The sequence below is a fragment of the Cannabis sativa genome, chromosome 1 (genome assembly GCF_029168945.1).
Source record: "Cannabis sativa cultivar Pink pepper isolate KNU-18-1 chromosome 1, ASM2916894v1, whole genome shotgun sequence".
Lineage (NCBI taxonomy): Eukaryota > Viridiplantae > Streptophyta > Magnoliopsida > Rosales > Cannabaceae > Cannabis > Cannabis sativa.
The window spans coordinates 38,893,768-38,911,325 of record NC_083601.1 but is presented as its reverse complement, the minus strand read 5'-3'; the positions used below and the strand labels follow the sequence as shown (position 1 = coordinate 38,911,325).

General features: G+C 33.6%; 4 protein-coding genes across 4 annotated transcripts; 1 reads left to right on the top strand and 3 right to left on the bottom strand.

Moving 5' to 3' along the window:
* LOC115706861 (cold shock domain-containing protein 4) lies at window positions 1–835 on the top strand. Its single transcript, XM_030634620.2, has one exon. The coding sequence runs from the start codon at window positions 107–109 to the stop codon at window positions 593–595; it is 489 nt and encodes a 162-aa protein (XP_030490480.2). The 5' UTR covers window positions 1–106; the 3' UTR covers window positions 596–835.
* Window positions 836–3,346: 2,511 nt separating this feature from the next.
* LOC115703577 (ER lumen protein-retaining receptor) lies at window positions 3,347–6,970 on the bottom strand. Its single transcript, XM_030630803.2, has 6 exons — window positions 6,445–6,970; window positions 5,067–5,332; window positions 4,800–4,915; window positions 4,046–4,119; window positions 3,857–3,920; window positions 3,347–3,765 (listed from the first exon to the last, which is right to left on the bottom strand). Exons 1-6 carry the CDS (start codon window positions 6,533–6,535, stop codon window positions 3,729–3,731), a joined length of 648 nt encoding a protein of 215 aa, XP_030486663.2. The 5' UTR covers window positions 6,536–6,970; the 3' UTR covers window positions 3,347–3,728.
* Window positions 6,971–8,795: 1,825 nt separating this feature from the next.
* On the bottom strand, window positions 8,796–11,938 carry LOC115706856 (ABC transporter F family member 4). The gene is made up of 2 exons (XM_030634615.2): window positions 11,799–11,938; window positions 8,796–11,168 (listed from the first exon to the last, which is right to left on the bottom strand). Exon 2 carries the CDS (start codon window positions 11,153–11,155, stop codon window positions 8,987–8,989), a length of 2,169 nt encoding a protein of 722 aa, XP_030490475.1. The 5' UTR covers window positions 11,156–11,168; window positions 11,799–11,938; the 3' UTR covers window positions 8,796–8,986.
* Window positions 11,939–13,213: 1,275 nt separating this feature from the next.
* Window positions 13,214–17,323, bottom strand: LOC115706855 (secretory carrier-associated membrane protein 3). Its single transcript, XM_030634614.2, has 12 exons — window positions 16,788–17,323; window positions 15,750–15,866; window positions 15,598–15,660; window positions 14,970–15,003; window positions 14,673–14,795; window positions 14,428–14,490; window positions 14,219–14,312; window positions 14,051–14,096; window positions 13,911–13,978; window positions 13,767–13,815; window positions 13,596–13,661; window positions 13,214–13,494 (listed from the first exon to the last, which is right to left on the bottom strand). Exons 1-12 carry the CDS (start codon window positions 16,848–16,850, stop codon window positions 13,408–13,410), a joined length of 873 nt encoding a protein of 290 aa, XP_030490474.2. The 5' UTR covers window positions 16,851–17,323; the 3' UTR covers window positions 13,214–13,407.
* Between the last annotated feature and the right edge of the window lie 235 nt (window positions 17,324–17,558).

Here is a 17,558-nt window from a genome sequence, read left to right as displayed (position 1 = left end):
ATCTCATTTCCCATCCTCCACCTTTTATATATTCCTCCTTTACCCAAACGCTGCCTTCTCTCCTCATCACACTCTCCCTCCCAACTCATATCACTTGAAACCAAAAATGAACTCCATCACTAAAATTCTCTTCACCATCTTTCTTCTCACTGCTGCATCTTCACTCTGTTACTCGACCCGACCCGCTTCCGACAAACCCTTCTCTGCTGAACTCAAGCACTCCTCCAAGTCCAAGGGAACCCCTTCAAACCAGAACAACAACAAAGGTGGTAGTGGCAACCCCGGTATTCCAGGCGGGTTTTTCGGACCCGGACCCGCTTTCAACATACCCGGATTCGGAAACGGTTTCGGCAACGGGATCATAGGTGGCGGGTACGGATCCGGGTATGGTGGTCCGAGTGGGGGCCATTCCAGAAATGGAGTAGTGAGGCCCACTGTGGTGTGCAAGGAAAAGGGACCCTGTTACCAAAAGAAGCTGACGTGTCCAGCTAAGTGTTTCACCTCCTATAGCCGGTCAGGGAAGGGGTACGGTGGCGGTGGCGGTGGTGGCGGGTGCACCATGGACTGCAAGAAAAAATGTGTTGCTTATTGTTAGAAGGATATAGGCTGAGGCTTCGGTGTGACAGTGTCAGCCGGTAGACGGTAATATGGTTGGTTTCTATACTATAGTATAGTATACAGTATAATCTAATGCAGTTTTTAGTAGATCATATATGTAATATCATACAATATAATATATTTATATAGTATTGTATAAGTTGTGGTATTTGGTGTGTAAGAGTTTTTATGACTCTGAGAAACTCTTTAGTTATCTACTTACTTTAAATTTGGTGCTTCTGCTTTCTTTTTTTTTTTTCTTAATAAATATGATGCTTTTCAGAATAAATTAGGTAAAATGCACGTTTTAATGTCATCTAAACTATAAAGTAGTTGTTATGCAATATGCATATATAATCGTTTGGTAAAAATTAGTAAAGTCTTCGTTTATTTGAAAACAAAGTAAAATAATTAGATTAATTGGAGTTTATTATTTGGAGGGTTTACCACATTGGTGTTGCATTAATTTAATAATTAAGGCTTATTCTTGTTAGGGAATGGAATTATTTTTTTGTTTTTCAAAATCAATTGTAGGTTCAAACTTTGACTATTCGATTTGAAAGATCATAATAACTCCTTTAAAGGGAAGCTTATCTACCTTGATCTGATATATTCAGAGAACAATGATTTGGTGTGTAATAAGTAAATCTCTGTAGAACAATTTAGTTGTTTTTGTTTTCTATTGCTGTGAAAGTGACATATGAGAGAAGAGTTCCAGCAAAAGCATGCCTCTCATGGTTGAGATGTGGTCACAAGAAATAGAAATTACATACAACTGTTTTTTTTTATCAAAAAGAAGCACATTAATAAGTAGCATAAAAACTTTGGATTGGGTTAGTTGTAGGGGTGTTCAACAAATTTACAAACCGCTCAGAATAAACCGTCTTAATCAAACTGAATAAATCGACAAAAAATACAACCTGAAATAATACAATGAAAATCCAAACTGCCCCATGAATATATTAGGTGGTTTACAAATTATTTTAAACCGCTCAATTAACTCGAATAAACCGATTAATATATTTTTTAATAAAAGTGTATATGATATACAGTATTACATAAATTATATTTATTAGTCAAACTATTTTGTATTTAAAGTTTAGACATTTTAGAGTTTAACTTAAAATGTAGACTATATAGTTAATAATTTTTATTGTATTTGGATTTTGAAGTTGAAGTTTAATTAAATTTATACAATATTATTACTTTTTTTATTATTTTATTCAATTATTTCATGTTTACTCAATTATATTTATCTTATATTAAAGTTTTTAAAAAATTATTTTTTTTTTTTGAAAATATTTAAAAAATTAATTTAGACTATAACATTTTTTAACTTGAAATATAAATAATGTATTTTTATTTTTTTTAAATCTAATTTTTTGAATTAGAAACTAAGAATAATAATTATAAAAAAAAAAGTAATCATTGGTTTGGACGGGTTAATCCGACCAAACTGACAAAATTATTTGGCAGGTTGAATTTTTTCTAATTTTTAATTGGGCAGATTATAATTAAATATTTACAACCTGATATTTACATGGGATTGGTAAAACTATACTATAACTCGATATTTTTTTTCTCTAATAAATGAGTATTTTAACTCAAGAATTGTTGAGCTATTTGTTTGGTTAAATGTAGCTACAAACTATTCATGAGTCAAATATTTTATATTATTTGTATACCTTGTTGTTTTGTCTTTTCTTTACAAAAATTAATATTTTAATTTATTATTATTATTTTCATTATATTTAATTAATAAACAAATTTAAAGATATAATACTTAAATAATTTAAAAAAAAATAAAGAAAATCTAATTTTTGGAGCAATGTAAATGTGTGAGTTGAGGTAAAATATAAAAAATAATTTTTTTATAAAGTATTTTAAAAGATGTAGTAGAGTAGAGTAACTATTGAGAATGCTTTAAGGACTTTAAGGTGCTTAAAACCAAAAAAAAAAAAAATAATACACAAATTATTATTAATGTATTTTAATATCAAATTTCACAATTTAATATAATAAATAATTTTTAAAACTGCTGAGTAAAGTATTACAATGTTGAGCACGTCAAATAATAATATGCTCTTATTTCATTCACGTGGCATTGTAGTGGTTTATGTGTGTGTGTTTTTGTTTTTGTTCATTTTTCTATTGCTTTTTTTTTTTAATCTTTCTTTCTCGAGTGGATAGTATACTTACTACTTGTAGTGTATATTGTTTTGAAATACCAAAAAAAAATTCTTTTTTTCGATAACTAACAAAATAAATTTGACTTTTTAAAGTAAGAATATACTCACACATGATTTCATACAATATATAAAATAAAATAAGATCTATAGACCTACACTCTTTCTCTAATACAATTTAATGATATAATTTAAGTCTAATATTATATCATGAAAAAAGAAAAATTGTGTTAGATCATGTGTTTTTTTTCAATCAAAATAACTGTGTTCAAAAGTAAGATAAATCATGACCGAATTTGATCTTAAAAATAGTAAAACAAAGTTAGGTGATGATGTACATTTTCAGACAATCACACACCTACAAAATAATCGTAAATATTATGCATGTATTCTGCAAAGTTGAATATGGCATAAAATATGTCTTTTAAAAAAAAAAGCCATGAACTCCCAACCCAACATTTTCCAAATCCTTAATTGATAGTAATGATATGTGACCAAAATAAAAAAGTTAGAAAAATAAATTATTTGTAAAGAGAAAAATAACAAATAAAAAAGAAAAGAAATGGAGAGAAATTAAGATTTCATTCAATTGTAAAGTTAAAAGTAAAAGAATATAACTAATTAAAAAGCATTCAACTAATATAAAAGACTAAAATAATCCTAAATAACTATTTAACATATGGTACAATAAGTATAATTTCCGGAAAATAATTCATTTTGTAAGGTATTTTGAGCTACATGTGATAAAAAGATGTAATAAAGTCTTCTGTTGAATGTGGATACAAGGGTATATGTAACTGGTTAATTCTACATTGAGAATCACAAACCCTTTTTCTTTTTCTTTAATAAACTAGCCTGCTATGGTACAATTGGGGGAGAACACTAACTAAGAAGCTGAATCCAAAGCACCCGTCGTGCTATATAACTCGCACGATTCAGCAGATCTCAAGCCGGTAGCTCGAGTTTAACATTGTTCTTCCAACTGCATAAAGAGTGAGACAAGTCTTACACCATTTTACGCAATTATAAACATTTTTATTTGAAAATAATATTTTTGTGACAAAGAATTTTACCTCTGGAAGTAATAATAGAAGAAATCACCATAAAGCATCGTCTGGATAAGCCCGGCTATCCAAGCTGAAAAGGCAGAACCATGACATAAAATGTTATACAGATGAGCATGAGCTTACATTTATAATAATAATAAAAAAGTGAGAACAAAATAAACTCATGTGAGTAGGCAAGAAGGGAAAGAATCATACTTATCCAATGGACATAGTGGTACTCCGTAAAGTAGCGATAAATCCAGTTTAATATGTAAAACGCTCGATACGCACTGCAACAAGAAAAACAAATAAGTGAAAAAGTTTCGACAAGTTCCAACCTACAATGACTAAGTGATCAGACATGAAAATCGAAATCAGCTCATCCATGATAAACCCTTTCTGTTATGCATGCAGATGCGATCTAAAACAGCCATGTTGACTAATGAATCATCTTTGAAGATATATTCATACAATACTTTGAAAACATAACATAATTCCATTCTAAGTAATAATATCCATCAAAACACAATACAAAAATTATTGAATTAGGCAGCCCATTGTGCATGATATCTAGGATGAAAGAAATCAGGATACAGAATTTGTTCAGCTAAGAGAGATGGAGTTAGTTTGCAAAATTCATAAACAACCAAATGAAAAAATCCCTTTGTTGCCTCTAGACTCTTCCGATGAATTTTTCTTACAAGTTCTCAGTTATTTTGAAAATAATCCAATTGTGTGTGGGAGGGGGAGGGATTCTAATCCTGATTATAGATAGATCTAGTTTTATTTCATTTTTCCTTCATTACATCAAAATATGAAGTAAATATGAACAGAACGTGTAAATGATTTGCCATAACATTTTCAGTAGACATACAAATAAAATGAAAAGTAGTGATGATGGGATAGAAATTTAAAGGTGAAGAATGACAGAAAAACTGTACGTAATTGATTAAAATGACAAATAGCTTACCCGAGGAGGAAAACATATTGCCCTGTCAAGTTGTCAATGTTTCTTGTTCTTTGCAAAAGGACCAATTGCGGAAGTATAGCAACAGCTTCCAAATATACAGAAAATGTCCACATTACCTGCTCAATCAAATTTGGTGAGGGAACACCACATAGAAGTGGATAATAGGACAACACTAGTCTATGGTTATTTAGAAACAAACACAAAACTGGCAAACTATATGAGCATAGAAAAATTAAAAACAGAAAATAAACAAACAAGTTAAAATACCTCTTTGAAAGTAAACTTCTCATTTATAAATATGGCGAAAATCAGGCAAGGGAACATGAGGAAAGTATAACGAAAAGTATCTTGGTCCCTATCGTATGATCTGCGAACTATCTTGTGGCGTCTCATATACCAAACAATAGAGAAGGAGCTCCCAAGAAATATCAACTTCATTATGGTATTATAGAATGAGATGAAATTAGTAAATATATCCAAATATCGTGTGGCAAAGACAATTGCATAAAGTTCCTGAGTCTTCAAAGAAATTCCTGTAAATTCAAGAAGAAAAAAATAAATTTATGAGAAACGAAGTTTGAAAGCATCACTAGAAATAAACACCAATAAGAAATCAGAAATTACATTCAACCATTCATGAACATGAAGTAATATAGTTAATGAGCTAAAAGTAAAATAGTCAATTTAGCAAATTAAATAGGTATATGGGACACTTGCAATCAATCAAGTCATATCTCGAACAAAAAAATTACACAATAAAGATTCCACATTTTTTTATAATGCATCTCTGAATCAGACCAGGGATGCGTTTCAACACCTGTCAGTATCTTTACCAAATTAAAGCAAAGATGAAGAACAACAGAAACTGAATCGACACCGAAAGAAAGCATATGTTCAAGCTACCGTCTAAAAGTAAGCTATTTTCTTGTTAAGCTAATGGAATAGTAAACTCAATGAAAATTTACTATCATTCCAACTCCTACAGAACAGAACTCAGTTACAAAGCATAGGATAATAGCTCAGAGTTCAAACTGTAGAATATGATTCAAATAAACAACCAGCAACCAACCAGGCATAAGATTTATCTTGCCACTGTAAGCAACTATTGAGTATTTAGTTAGAAAGAGCTCAATTACAAAGGATATTGTGGATACTCGTTCTGTGTTCTCCAGACCATAGATTGTGATCTGGATACACAACCAACTGACCAGCCACAATATTTCAAATAAGAACTATGATCAAAGTTTGACAAAACCCACTAAAAGTTGTCTTCTTCAAATTCAGACCTATAGAGTTATCATAATTCACAAACAAAAAATCTAAACAAAAATTAATAACATTGTTAAAAAAGACCACACCCAATTATCCCTCTCGGGATCATGTAATAACTGAGATTACATTGCTAAATAACAGTGAGCTATCTCCCTCTAATGTTAAAAGTAGTACAATACAATTGAATCAGAATTACCACTAAGCATATTCTGTTTAACATAATTGACAAGTACCCAGCCTCTAAGTAGAAAAGAAATCAACTTTAATCGTCAAATTATACACTTTAATGTCCCACCAAAGCTTTATGTATAAATAAAAATCGCAAATTTAAGTTCATTTTCGTTCAAAGAGGTGAAATGGAAGAAAGACAAACCAGCGCAGGATTTGATAGTGTGGATCTTAAGAAGCAGAACAAGGACGCTGGCCAAATGGAACATGTCCCCTGCTAATCTGAATATATTCATTTTATTTTTTGGTTGAATGGATGTTAGGAACAACCAGAATATATTTTTCTGGAAAAGTTTTTCAGAGGGCTTTCCCACCTTTCAGATCTTTCCGATTAATTGTTTTTCTTCCCTTTCTTTCTACGTTTCTTCATTTATTTTCAATTTAATTTCTTTTTGATATCCAATATTTCACGTGTAAAGCCTGGAAGCTGAAATCGACGAATGAAAGGTAAAACGACATTAAAGCGAAGAAAGGACTCCGAACTAAACGACAATACAAAACATTTTTAATAGGGGTGTTCATCAAACTGCTCAAATCGCTAGCATTGTGCACTGTAAAAAAAAAATACGGTTTGAAATTCTTTCGTGTGCGGTAGCAGTTTGAATTTTTTCAAAATTGCATAGTGCAGTGCAGATTTTGAATTGCTAATAGGCAGTTCAAACCTTACCACACATTATAAAAATACTCATTTTTATATTTATTTATGTGAATGTCCAACTCAAAACCCACTAATTATTATATTATTAAAACTTAATTTTTTTCATATTTATTTTCAAGCTTTATGGTATTTTAAATAAGTGTTGCTCAAACTTTATTATATTTGTGATAGTGTTTTGTCCTTAATTTAAAAATTTACAATATTATCGTTGTATAGTGTGCTAAATTGCTAATCCACCTTTCTATATTTATTTATTTTGTAGGTAGTTTTAATCCAATTAAGTGTTTACAATGTTATCGTTGTATAATGTGCTAATCCACCTTTCTATATCTATTTATTTTGTATGTAGTTTTGGTCCAATTAAGTGTTTATATCGGATGCCTCTTGAAGGTGGTCTCAAGTTGTTTTGTCTAAATTTTCGAGATAACTTGATCTTATATAAGTTGTTTTGCTTGTAGCGACTCATATTCTGACTTTGTATATCTTTGGCTAGACAATTAGCTTGTAGACTGGAAGTTCCTCCGCGTCGACGATTATCATAGTGTGATTCTAATCACTCTCTCAAAAAAAAATTACTAGTGATAGTTCAAACCGCAGAAACTGCAAAAACTACACTGCACCGTATTATTTTTTACGTTGCGGTTTTTTAGTTTCGCAGTGCGGGTGTAGTTTAAAAAATTAAAAAAAATGCATGTACAGATTAATTTGGAAAAATATCAAAAACTGCAACACCCATACAACAAACGCTACTAATTTTTAATTTGTAACGAGTCACGAGTTTATTTACAACAAATTCTTTAGATTCCATATTACACCCCTTAAAAAAAATCATTGTGGTAACTCTTTATAAAAATACAAATGACACTGGACACCCCACTATAAAACATCATAATATTTTAGTACATGTTTTAGGTGCATATCATTACTAAAGAACCCTTTTCAAATCCCAACATTTAACATTTATTTCGTGTACGATCAATTCTTCTTTCTGTAATTCGGTGTTTCATATTTCACAACGTGGCTAAGTGGGGACGTTTTTACAGTTGTCATACAACTCAGATCCTGGTGTGCTCGATAATTTGTTTCTTGTTTCTTCTTGGTGTCTATGTAGCTTTTTCTCTATTTTCGGGCTTCTCCTTTTTTTTTGGTTTATTTTTCTGGTTTGTTTTTAGCTGGTTCTGTTGCTGGACTTTGATTTTGTTTCAATGAATTGGTGCTGTTTGTTGGCACCACCCTTTCATAAAAAACAATGGCCCTTAAATGATCAAACTTTTAAAAAATATATAATTTTAATTTGAAATTATAAAATGATAAAATTAATATTTCAAAATATTGTTTTTAAACTAATTATTTAATTAAAACTCTCATGGGATGTTTGGGGGTAAGAATGTCCTCCATCATCCATTTTCTATCTGCATGTTGATCGTATTCTTGAAATATAATCTGTGTCATTCATTGGCGTCTGTTGCAATGATACTACCCAAGTTTGTATTATTCCTTCTAGAATTAAACAAATATCTACTGTTTAAATTTAAAATGCACTGTTCAGGGGTTAAGAATTAAGGGTTGTAAAAGAAAAAAAAAATGTACCATATTTAATAAAAAGAAGCTATTTGTTATGAATTTACTAATTGACACAGCATCGTCCCTAAATTGTAATACAAATGATTCCGAGTATAAAAAAAAAAACAAAGAAAAGAATGCACTTGCACACACATCCAGGGCTCAATTTGTTTGGCTTGGAAATCTAAGCCAAAATTAAACAGTATTAACTAACTAGAGGATGAGTGGCCTTTCTTTCAAAAAAAAAAAAAAAAACTAGATGAGTGGCTGCAATATTAAATGAAAAATTTATACTTTATTAGTTCCGGAAACAAACTAATCATACACTCATATAAATAATGAAAGACGTATATGTAAGAGAGTAGGACAAAGACCATGTTTATTCTCTGTATCGAGAGAAAGCATACCCCTGCAAAATTTCAACATGTAGACAAAGCAAATAACAAATATTTTCACCTTTACATCATCAATCATCGACCTCAGCTTTAATTTCTCTCTGTAGATCTTCCTTGTATTCCTCAAACGTGCCTGGAAAGTTCCGTACAGTACCATCTTCGACCACCCAAATTTCACTCTTCTCTTCGTCCTCGCACACACGTGATATCAGCCTAGAATCATGACTGACCAGCACAACTCCACCAGTAAATTCATCAAGTGCGTCAGCTAGAGCATCAATACTCTGCATATCCAAGTGATTCGTGGGTTCATCCAACAGCAAAATGTGAGGTTTTGACATGGATATTGATGTGAAGACAACACGGGATTTCTGTCCCCCAGATAACTTTGCAATAGGAGTAAGATGGTTATGGCTAGGAAGTCCAAACTTTCCCAGCTTTGCACGAACGGCTTCCTGCTTGCTAAGACCCTCTTGGTCTGGATGGAGACGGAGAAGGTACTGGACTGGTGTTTCATCCATTGTCAAGAGGTCTACAAAATGCTGAGAATACCTTCCAATCCTTAACTTTTGACTCCTACGTACTTCACCCTCACTCGGAACCAAATCACCAGCAAGGAGGTTGAGCAATGTAGATTTTCCAGCTCCATTGGGCCCCACAATAGCAACACGGGTCCCCATGTCAATACCAACATCAACATCCGACAGCCTAAAATCTTTCCGGTTTGGATAACTAAAGCTGACGTCGATAAGTTGCAAGAGTGGAGGAGTAAGCTCAGTAGGTTCAGGAAAGTGGAACTCCACACTATAATCTCGCCACTTCTGTGGGGCCTCAGTAGGAGCATCATCTTCATCAACCTTAACTTTGCCCTTGCCTTTACTTTTCGATGCCTCCTTAGCTGCGGCAAACTTTGCTCGATCCTTGACCTTGTCCAGCTGAGCACGATTACCACTCCTTTTTGCAGCTCTCATCTGTTTGTCATAAATCTCAAATTTCTTGTTCATCTCTTTGCGCCGTTGCTCATACCCAGTTTCAAAATCATCAAAATTTCCACGATAAAAGTGGAGCTTAAGGTCATGTAGATGAATAATTTCCGTGCAAACTGTGTTAAGGAAATCTCGATCATGAGAAACAACCACCAAAGTTTTCTTCCACCTACACAGGTACTCTTCCAACCATAAAACAGCTCTCAGGTCAAGATGATTAGTGGGTTCGTCAAGTAACAAAAGAGTAGGCTGCACAAACAGTGCCCTAGCTAATGAAATTCTCATTCTCCAACCACCACTAAACGATCGTGTAGGACGACCTTGCATATCCTTTGTGAATCCTAGCCCAGCAAGAATTTTTGATGCTTGAGCTTCAGCCGCATCTGACCCCATTATCTGTAACATCTCATACATTTCACTAAGCTTCTCCCCTACATCATCAGCTTCATCATTTTCGTTGCTTGCATCATTCCCTGTACCTGAAGATAAGTTTTGCAATGCTTCAACCTCTTTTCGGAGGGTGACAAGTTCAACATTGGCTGAAACAACAGCTTCCAATGCAGTTTTTTCATCACCAATAACTTCCTGCTCGACTAGGAGAACATCAATGTTTTTTGGCACCGGAATTTTCCTCCAAGCAATAAGCTTCAATAGAGTAGATTTGCCCATACCATTTGGTCCCACCAAACCATACCTCTTTCCGTGAGATATTTTCACTGATGCATTCTTCAAGAGTTCCTTTCCTCGGGCAGAAACAGAAAAATTTTCAATTGTTATGTCCTTGACATTAGCATCAAGGTCATTTTCTCCATCGAGAACCGAAGCCCGACTTCCAATGACAACAGTGAAAGCATCATGGTCATCTCTAAGAGCTTCTTTTCTTGCCTGCTCAACAGCGTAGGCAGCAAGAAGGTCCTTCTTCTCCCGTTTTTTCAACTCTTTGTCAGTAATTGATGCTTCGATTAGTTTGGAATCGGGCCTTTTCTTTTGTGCGTCATCTTGTTGTATCTCATCTCCTGAAACGTACTCATCTTCATCTTCATCAGAGGGAGGAAGATCAATATCATCAGTATAAGAAGTAGGTTTGGGAGCTTTTTTAGCCTTTGTACTTGTGGAAGATCCCTTAGGCTTTTCGGGTCTCTGGTCCATGTTAGCCAGCATGGCAGATACAGAGAGTTTTTTTCCATCTTTAGAGCTTCCAGCCTTACCACCCTTTGTAGCTCCACCAGCATCCTCTGTCTTCTTCTTCCCCATTGCAAATAGTGATCTGATAGAGACAAAAATCATATTACAGGTTAGCCATGCCTTGTGATCAACGTCAATCGTATTACTTCCTAAAATAGAATATCGGCACAATTGGGGTTTCAACCCCCCCCCCCCCGGCGCCGCCACACCCCCAAATACACACTCACACACCCAACAAACCAACCACTAGTGCTAGCCTCAAGTGGCCTCCCTTAAATAAATTATTGAAGGCAGAGACGTTCCCATCTGAAGCTCAGCTGAGCTCTATCTGCCTTTGAAAGATCTCCTTAAAAAATCAGTTAACAATGTTGATGAACCTAAATTTTCCTAAAAATTAACATTGAACTGATCTGTTCTCTCAAATTCAATTGCTTTTAATCTTCACCACAAAACTCCTATTACTTCCAAGTCAAAAGGAAAGAAAACAGATTACTTTTCCAAATGGAAGAGATGACTAGAAAAAATTCACAAGATGCTTTGAATATTTTAACTAAATCACACATGGAACAGAACCTAAAAGTGACCAACTTATGCAGCCGATTCGCATTGAATTTGAATGAGAAACTATAATAATAAATCGACCACTAAATACGAATCAAGGTCAGTGAGAGAATGACCGAATGAGGCAAACAAAAATAATAAAAGAACAAACCTTCGTCGGGGATGGATGGGAGGGGAGCCGACGCTGTCGTCGGCTGTCGTCGGAATCGGATAAGAGCCGTCGGCGGCCGAACCTGAGGGACAGAGAGAGAGATCGAGAGGAGGGAGAGAATCTGAGAGGGGGGATTTTAGGGTTTTTTAGAATTAAGAATGGGATTTTTTTAATGAATTCGGATGTGGCCGGGTTTTCGGGTCCAAAACAAATTTCCTTATACTGTATATTTGAACCCAATTCGGACGGGTTTCCTTATCCTGCGGTGTGGACACTTTCCGGGTTCCACGAGTCACATTCCACCTGCTCGGCCCACCATCATTCGATCTTTTCGGCCCATTTCCCGATTGGGTTGGCGGGTTGGTCGGCCCAGACACAATCATGTGTCATGACATGGTATCTTTTAAAAAAACAAAGATTTGGAGGACAACGTATATCTAATAGAATCTCTCCGCGGATCTCCTGATATCCTTTTTCAATCTTAATCACTTGTCAAACAAGAATTATTTACATGCATAGAACCAACCTACAAAAAGTAAAGTTTCTATATGTAAATAGTAATGGTATACATACAATTCACACAAACTTGAAATATACCAATTATTTTTGTTTAAATTAGGAACCACTCTCTAAAAAATCACTTAGCCACTTAATTGAGAAAACATGGTTCAAAAGAACAAAACTCAGAACCAACATTTAATGACCTATTCAAGATGGTGGTAACCATCCAAAAATTGTATAATAATTTTTTTTCACTAGTTTTGGAGATGGAAACTGAACTTCATTTTTCGTTCTCCCCAAAAACAAATTTAATTTTTTAAACCTATTTCTAAAGAAATAAACAAATATATGTATTAATAAAATTGAAAAATATATGTATATAAATAGATATTTTTAGAGTTGTAAAAGCATAAAACAAACAAACTCAAACTCAAAAAAAAAAAAAGCATATGCTGTAAAACAAGAATTATAACAAGAATGGCCATACATACATCTGTTTCGCTAACAATAGCTTTCATTCTTTGAATTTTTGAAGGTATAACTCTTTTGTTTCCACTATAATCTTTGTGTTTTGGTCTTTTTACTATAAAGCTTTACAGAAATATATAGATTTGAACAGGAATCGCCATGCATCCTTTCAACAAAAAAACAAATCACATAAATCCGAACATTTCTTCCTCAAGCATGGTATTCCCAGATAACTTCTGTTTATGTACATTAAGAAATGTATTAACCTATATTATTAATAGCCATCAAATGGAGAATGGTCTTAGTTTGTTAATTGGATATTTAGGAATATAATCTAGCTTAGTTTTACATGAGATATTTATTTAATTTTGTTACTGGTTATATTCTGAGAGTTTTAAGGAATTAGGCAACTTCTTTAGAAAAAAAACAAATGGTGACTCGTACGGTAGCAAAAACCAACTATAGTATGTATGTAAGAATCGGTGTCATTGTGATGAACAAATATGAACAAAAGCAGCAAACAAACATTTGTATGGCTACGACTAAGGGCAACGCATAGTGAGTGCATATACAATCTAATTTCATTCCATTTTCAAAGACTAGCATAGCAGCACAGCTCAGCTGGTGAATGTGAATTGCTTCATAGTGCTGCCCTCATGGCTTCTCTTGCAGCTTCTCGCTTCATCTCAGCAGCCTTACCACTCCCTCGGAAGTACATGTATACTTGCTGCAAGTCACAAGTTCACAACACAGCAACGAACACAAATGTAAATAAGAGGTGTTATTAATTCAAGAATCTTCTGTTGAGATCTGAAAGTTAAAACTTACCTGAATAACCCAGACACTGACTAAAGACTCCAAGCAAAACAAGCCAAACCCGATGAAGTAAAAGATCTGTTTATGAGCGAAAGGAAATACAGTTAATGAATGCTATTGCTATTCCTTCTCATGTGTTAATTGATAGAGCTTAAGAAGGGAAAAACCAATAAACATTCTTACCCCAACCAAAGCATTCCCCCCAATAAGATCAATTGCAGGAAGAATACCACTGTTTTAAGAGGCACAACAAATTGTTATAGTGCTGAATAAAGTCCAAAAGATCATAAGATATACATCAAACTGAGATCATGTTCATGTACATACGTGAGAGATTTTCCTTTGAAAACAATAGGAGGAGCAACCGCAGAGAAGATGCAGAAGCCGATATGAAGCTGTAGCCGAAGATATTAAAAACACATTCTTCATTTCATAAGCAAAAAAACTGAGGCACAAGATACACATACCAGATAAAACAAGAAAAACCATCCAAACTTAAAAGCACTTTCAGTCCTGCACAAGAAGAAACAGGAGCACTCAAATTAGATGATAATTATGTGTGGATAAAAGTAACATACATGTTGGAAGAACACATAAGCATTCTCTAGGTAATAAAAATCATGAGAAATATGTACCTAAAAGCACGGTATAATGGACGGTACCACAGCACATAAGAACCTGGGACCCCTGATATGAAGTAGATAAGAGCTAAGAACCAAATCTTCACCCCTGCAACCAAGAACAGATTATCACACATCAGATAAAAAATGAAGAACACCTATATATGAAAGTGATGTAAAGTGATTTTATATATGAAAGTGATGTAAAGTGATTTTGTATTCACCTTCTCCTTTAATCCATGCTGTTGTAACTGCTACGATATTCCAGACAAGGCAAACTGTCAATCCTGCATAGTGCATACACCAAAATTCATAATTAAATCATCCATCTATTATAGAACGTAAGCAACTTGAGTCTTTAATAGAATAACATAACTTGAGCAGCCAATTACTACTACAAGCAAATCAAACTATAACATACAAAAATCATCAGTCATAAATCAAAAAAATCAAGCACTGATTTACATACCTAACCATGTTGAGAATGCAAGATACTGCATTTTCTGTAAGTGTATTGGTATTTCGTTTCCAATATCATGATGAATTATTGGAAAGAAAGGTGGCCAATTTTTCTCCTCAATAACTATTCCAGCTGCAAGAAAAGGGAGATAGATCTATGAAATGACTATCACATAAATAATCATTTTCGCTGTGCACTTCAAACACTTTATGTTAAGGTACCAGCCATATTTTTCTATGACTAGAATGAAAGATGGTACTGGTAGTCAATTAAGAAGAGAAAGAAAAAACAGACAGGATGACTTACCCCGAGCTGCAGCTTCTTCTCTCCGTCTTAGATCCTGAGCAACAATTAAGCAGACTAATGAAATTCATTGAAAATACTTTTTTAAAAAATTACCATCACAAGAAATTGCTATGTGTAAAAGTCTATATTACTTTCATCTAAGAAAGAAGAAAAAGGATTTATTGTTGGGACTTTTTCATTTTTACACTTCAAAACAGTTTTTTTTTGCATTTTTACGAAATTCTACGTAAAAACCCCTATTGCAACTAGCGCTGCAACCTAAATTGCAACAAAAAATCGTACAGAAACCCTTATTGCAACTAGCGCTACAACTACTTTAGAAACCCAAACCGTATATTTGAAAAAAAAAGTTAAAAAAATAGTATATGGGATAATTCTCCTTTATTGTTTTCCTTTAAAGTTATGCACATGCTCAAACATACATAGGACATCTTTGGCCAAACAAACTGTATGCTTCACAACACTGAAGGCCAACATCCTACTAAAGAATGGAGCACCCACACTTGAAGAGTTTGAAAGAACCATTCCATCTTTCATCATGAATAATGATCATACTCAGATTAAAAAGCCAGTCATATATATGCAAAATGTATATGCATTAATAAATTATAATATCTCAGATAGATACCTGCTCACGCCTTCTCAATTCAGCTTCTTTTGCTTGGAGTTCCTTCTCTTTCTTTCTCAAATCCTAAAAAAAATAATATCACAAATATTAAACAAAGCACGTATACTAGTGCTATTACGCATCAAACAATCAAAGTAAGGATTTGGCCCTACCTTAGTCGAATCCATAGGGATATCAACTGTGGAACCTCTGCCATAATTGAAATCAACAGGCTCAGGAGGGAGAGGAGATAACCTTGAGTTATTGGCTGTCGCAGCAGTTCCAGGATTCTGTAAAATGAAAAAATGGATTTACACTTACAAGAATTTGTATGCCTTCCCTTTTTTTAACCCTGTCTTCTCTGAGAAGGGACAATGAGAAAACTAGCATATGCCAGTAGGGAAGGAGCCACAACAAGGTAAAAGAACCAAAAAACATGAACTAAATTTGTATCGGCTTCTGAATGGAAGTTAAGTTTTTTGATCACATAATAATAGGTAACGGATTAAACATCATGTATAACACGTCCCATTGAAAAACTTGCCTTAAATACATTGTTAAGAAGAATACAAAAAAAGAGTCATGACTAATAAGTAAAAATTAGCATCGGTTTCTGAATAAGAAAAGGAACGTTAAATGGTATTCTGCCATCAGGCATGCATTTAGATATTAGTAACAGCTAAATTCAGTGTCTTTTTCTAATGGTAAGTAAATCCTCTACCCTTTTTATCCGGCTTCTCCACTCCACATGGGTTTTGGTTACACAAACTCATATTTCAGACTACAAAAATGGCATTTGATCATCACAGTGCTTGCTGATCAGATTAGGGTACCCAACCCTTCGGTATAACAGACCATAAAACCAACATAAATATATAATTCAGACTCACTTAGGTATTGCAGCGTGAAAATTGAGGACCTTCGTAGTTATTACATAATTTCTATGAAAAATTTCGGCAACACGAGGATTTCTTGTATATGATAAATAGCATGTAAAATTTCAACAAACAGGTGAAAAGTCAAGTCTTTTAACACATAACCCAGTTTGATTAACATATGAAAAGAACCCCAGAAAGTAAAATCAAGTTCTTAATTAATAAACCAAGCCCATTTCAGTGGCGATCAGGGATAGTCAACCGCCATAATCAACCAAATTTACTTAGCTCAAAGCCCAGTTCAAATTCAAAAGTTTGGATTATACAGAGACTTACCGAGAAAGGGTTGACTTCTTCTTCTTCTTCGGCAAAAGGGTTGTGATCATAGCGACCAGCCATGGTTACAGAGGAGGTTAATCAATTCTAGACAGATGAAAAAACAAATGGACACAGAAGTAATCTGAGAGACCAATTTAACCTAGGACTGTACGGAAAGGTAAAGGATTAGAATAAGCTCATATCACAAAATTTATTTATTTATTAAAAAAAAATGATAGCTTTGTCTTGGCAGTAAAGGAATGTGATATAGTAACAGAGACAATGAAATGTTAGAGAGAGAAATATAATTTTGTTTATGATTTTGTTAATTATTATTTAGATGGAGAAATAAAAAGGTTGGACTTTTGGACTTGTCTACGGTCTATTAAACAAATTTAAAAAGAGAATTCGAAAACAGCGGGAGATGGAAATAAAGTCGCCTTCTCCAGTCCACGCGGCATTTCTTTTTTTTCTTTTATTTATTTATTTTAAAAAATATACTATTTTCTTTTTTTGAGAGAGAGATGTTAAAAAATATACTATTATGGTTTTGGTTAGCAGGTTAGGGGGTCAAATATTAGGTATATACTTATTTTCTTTTTCCATTATGCACATTATTGATTCTGGTTTAAAGGGAGTTTTTCTATTTAGTATTTTTTTTTTGGTACATTAGAGTGAGTGAGTAGAGAATTAATATGAGTAGTAGATAAGATATTGTCATCTTTTAACTTGTTTTTGTTTATTTTTAAGAGGGTCCAAAATTGCTTTCGGTAGTTGTGTGATACTTAT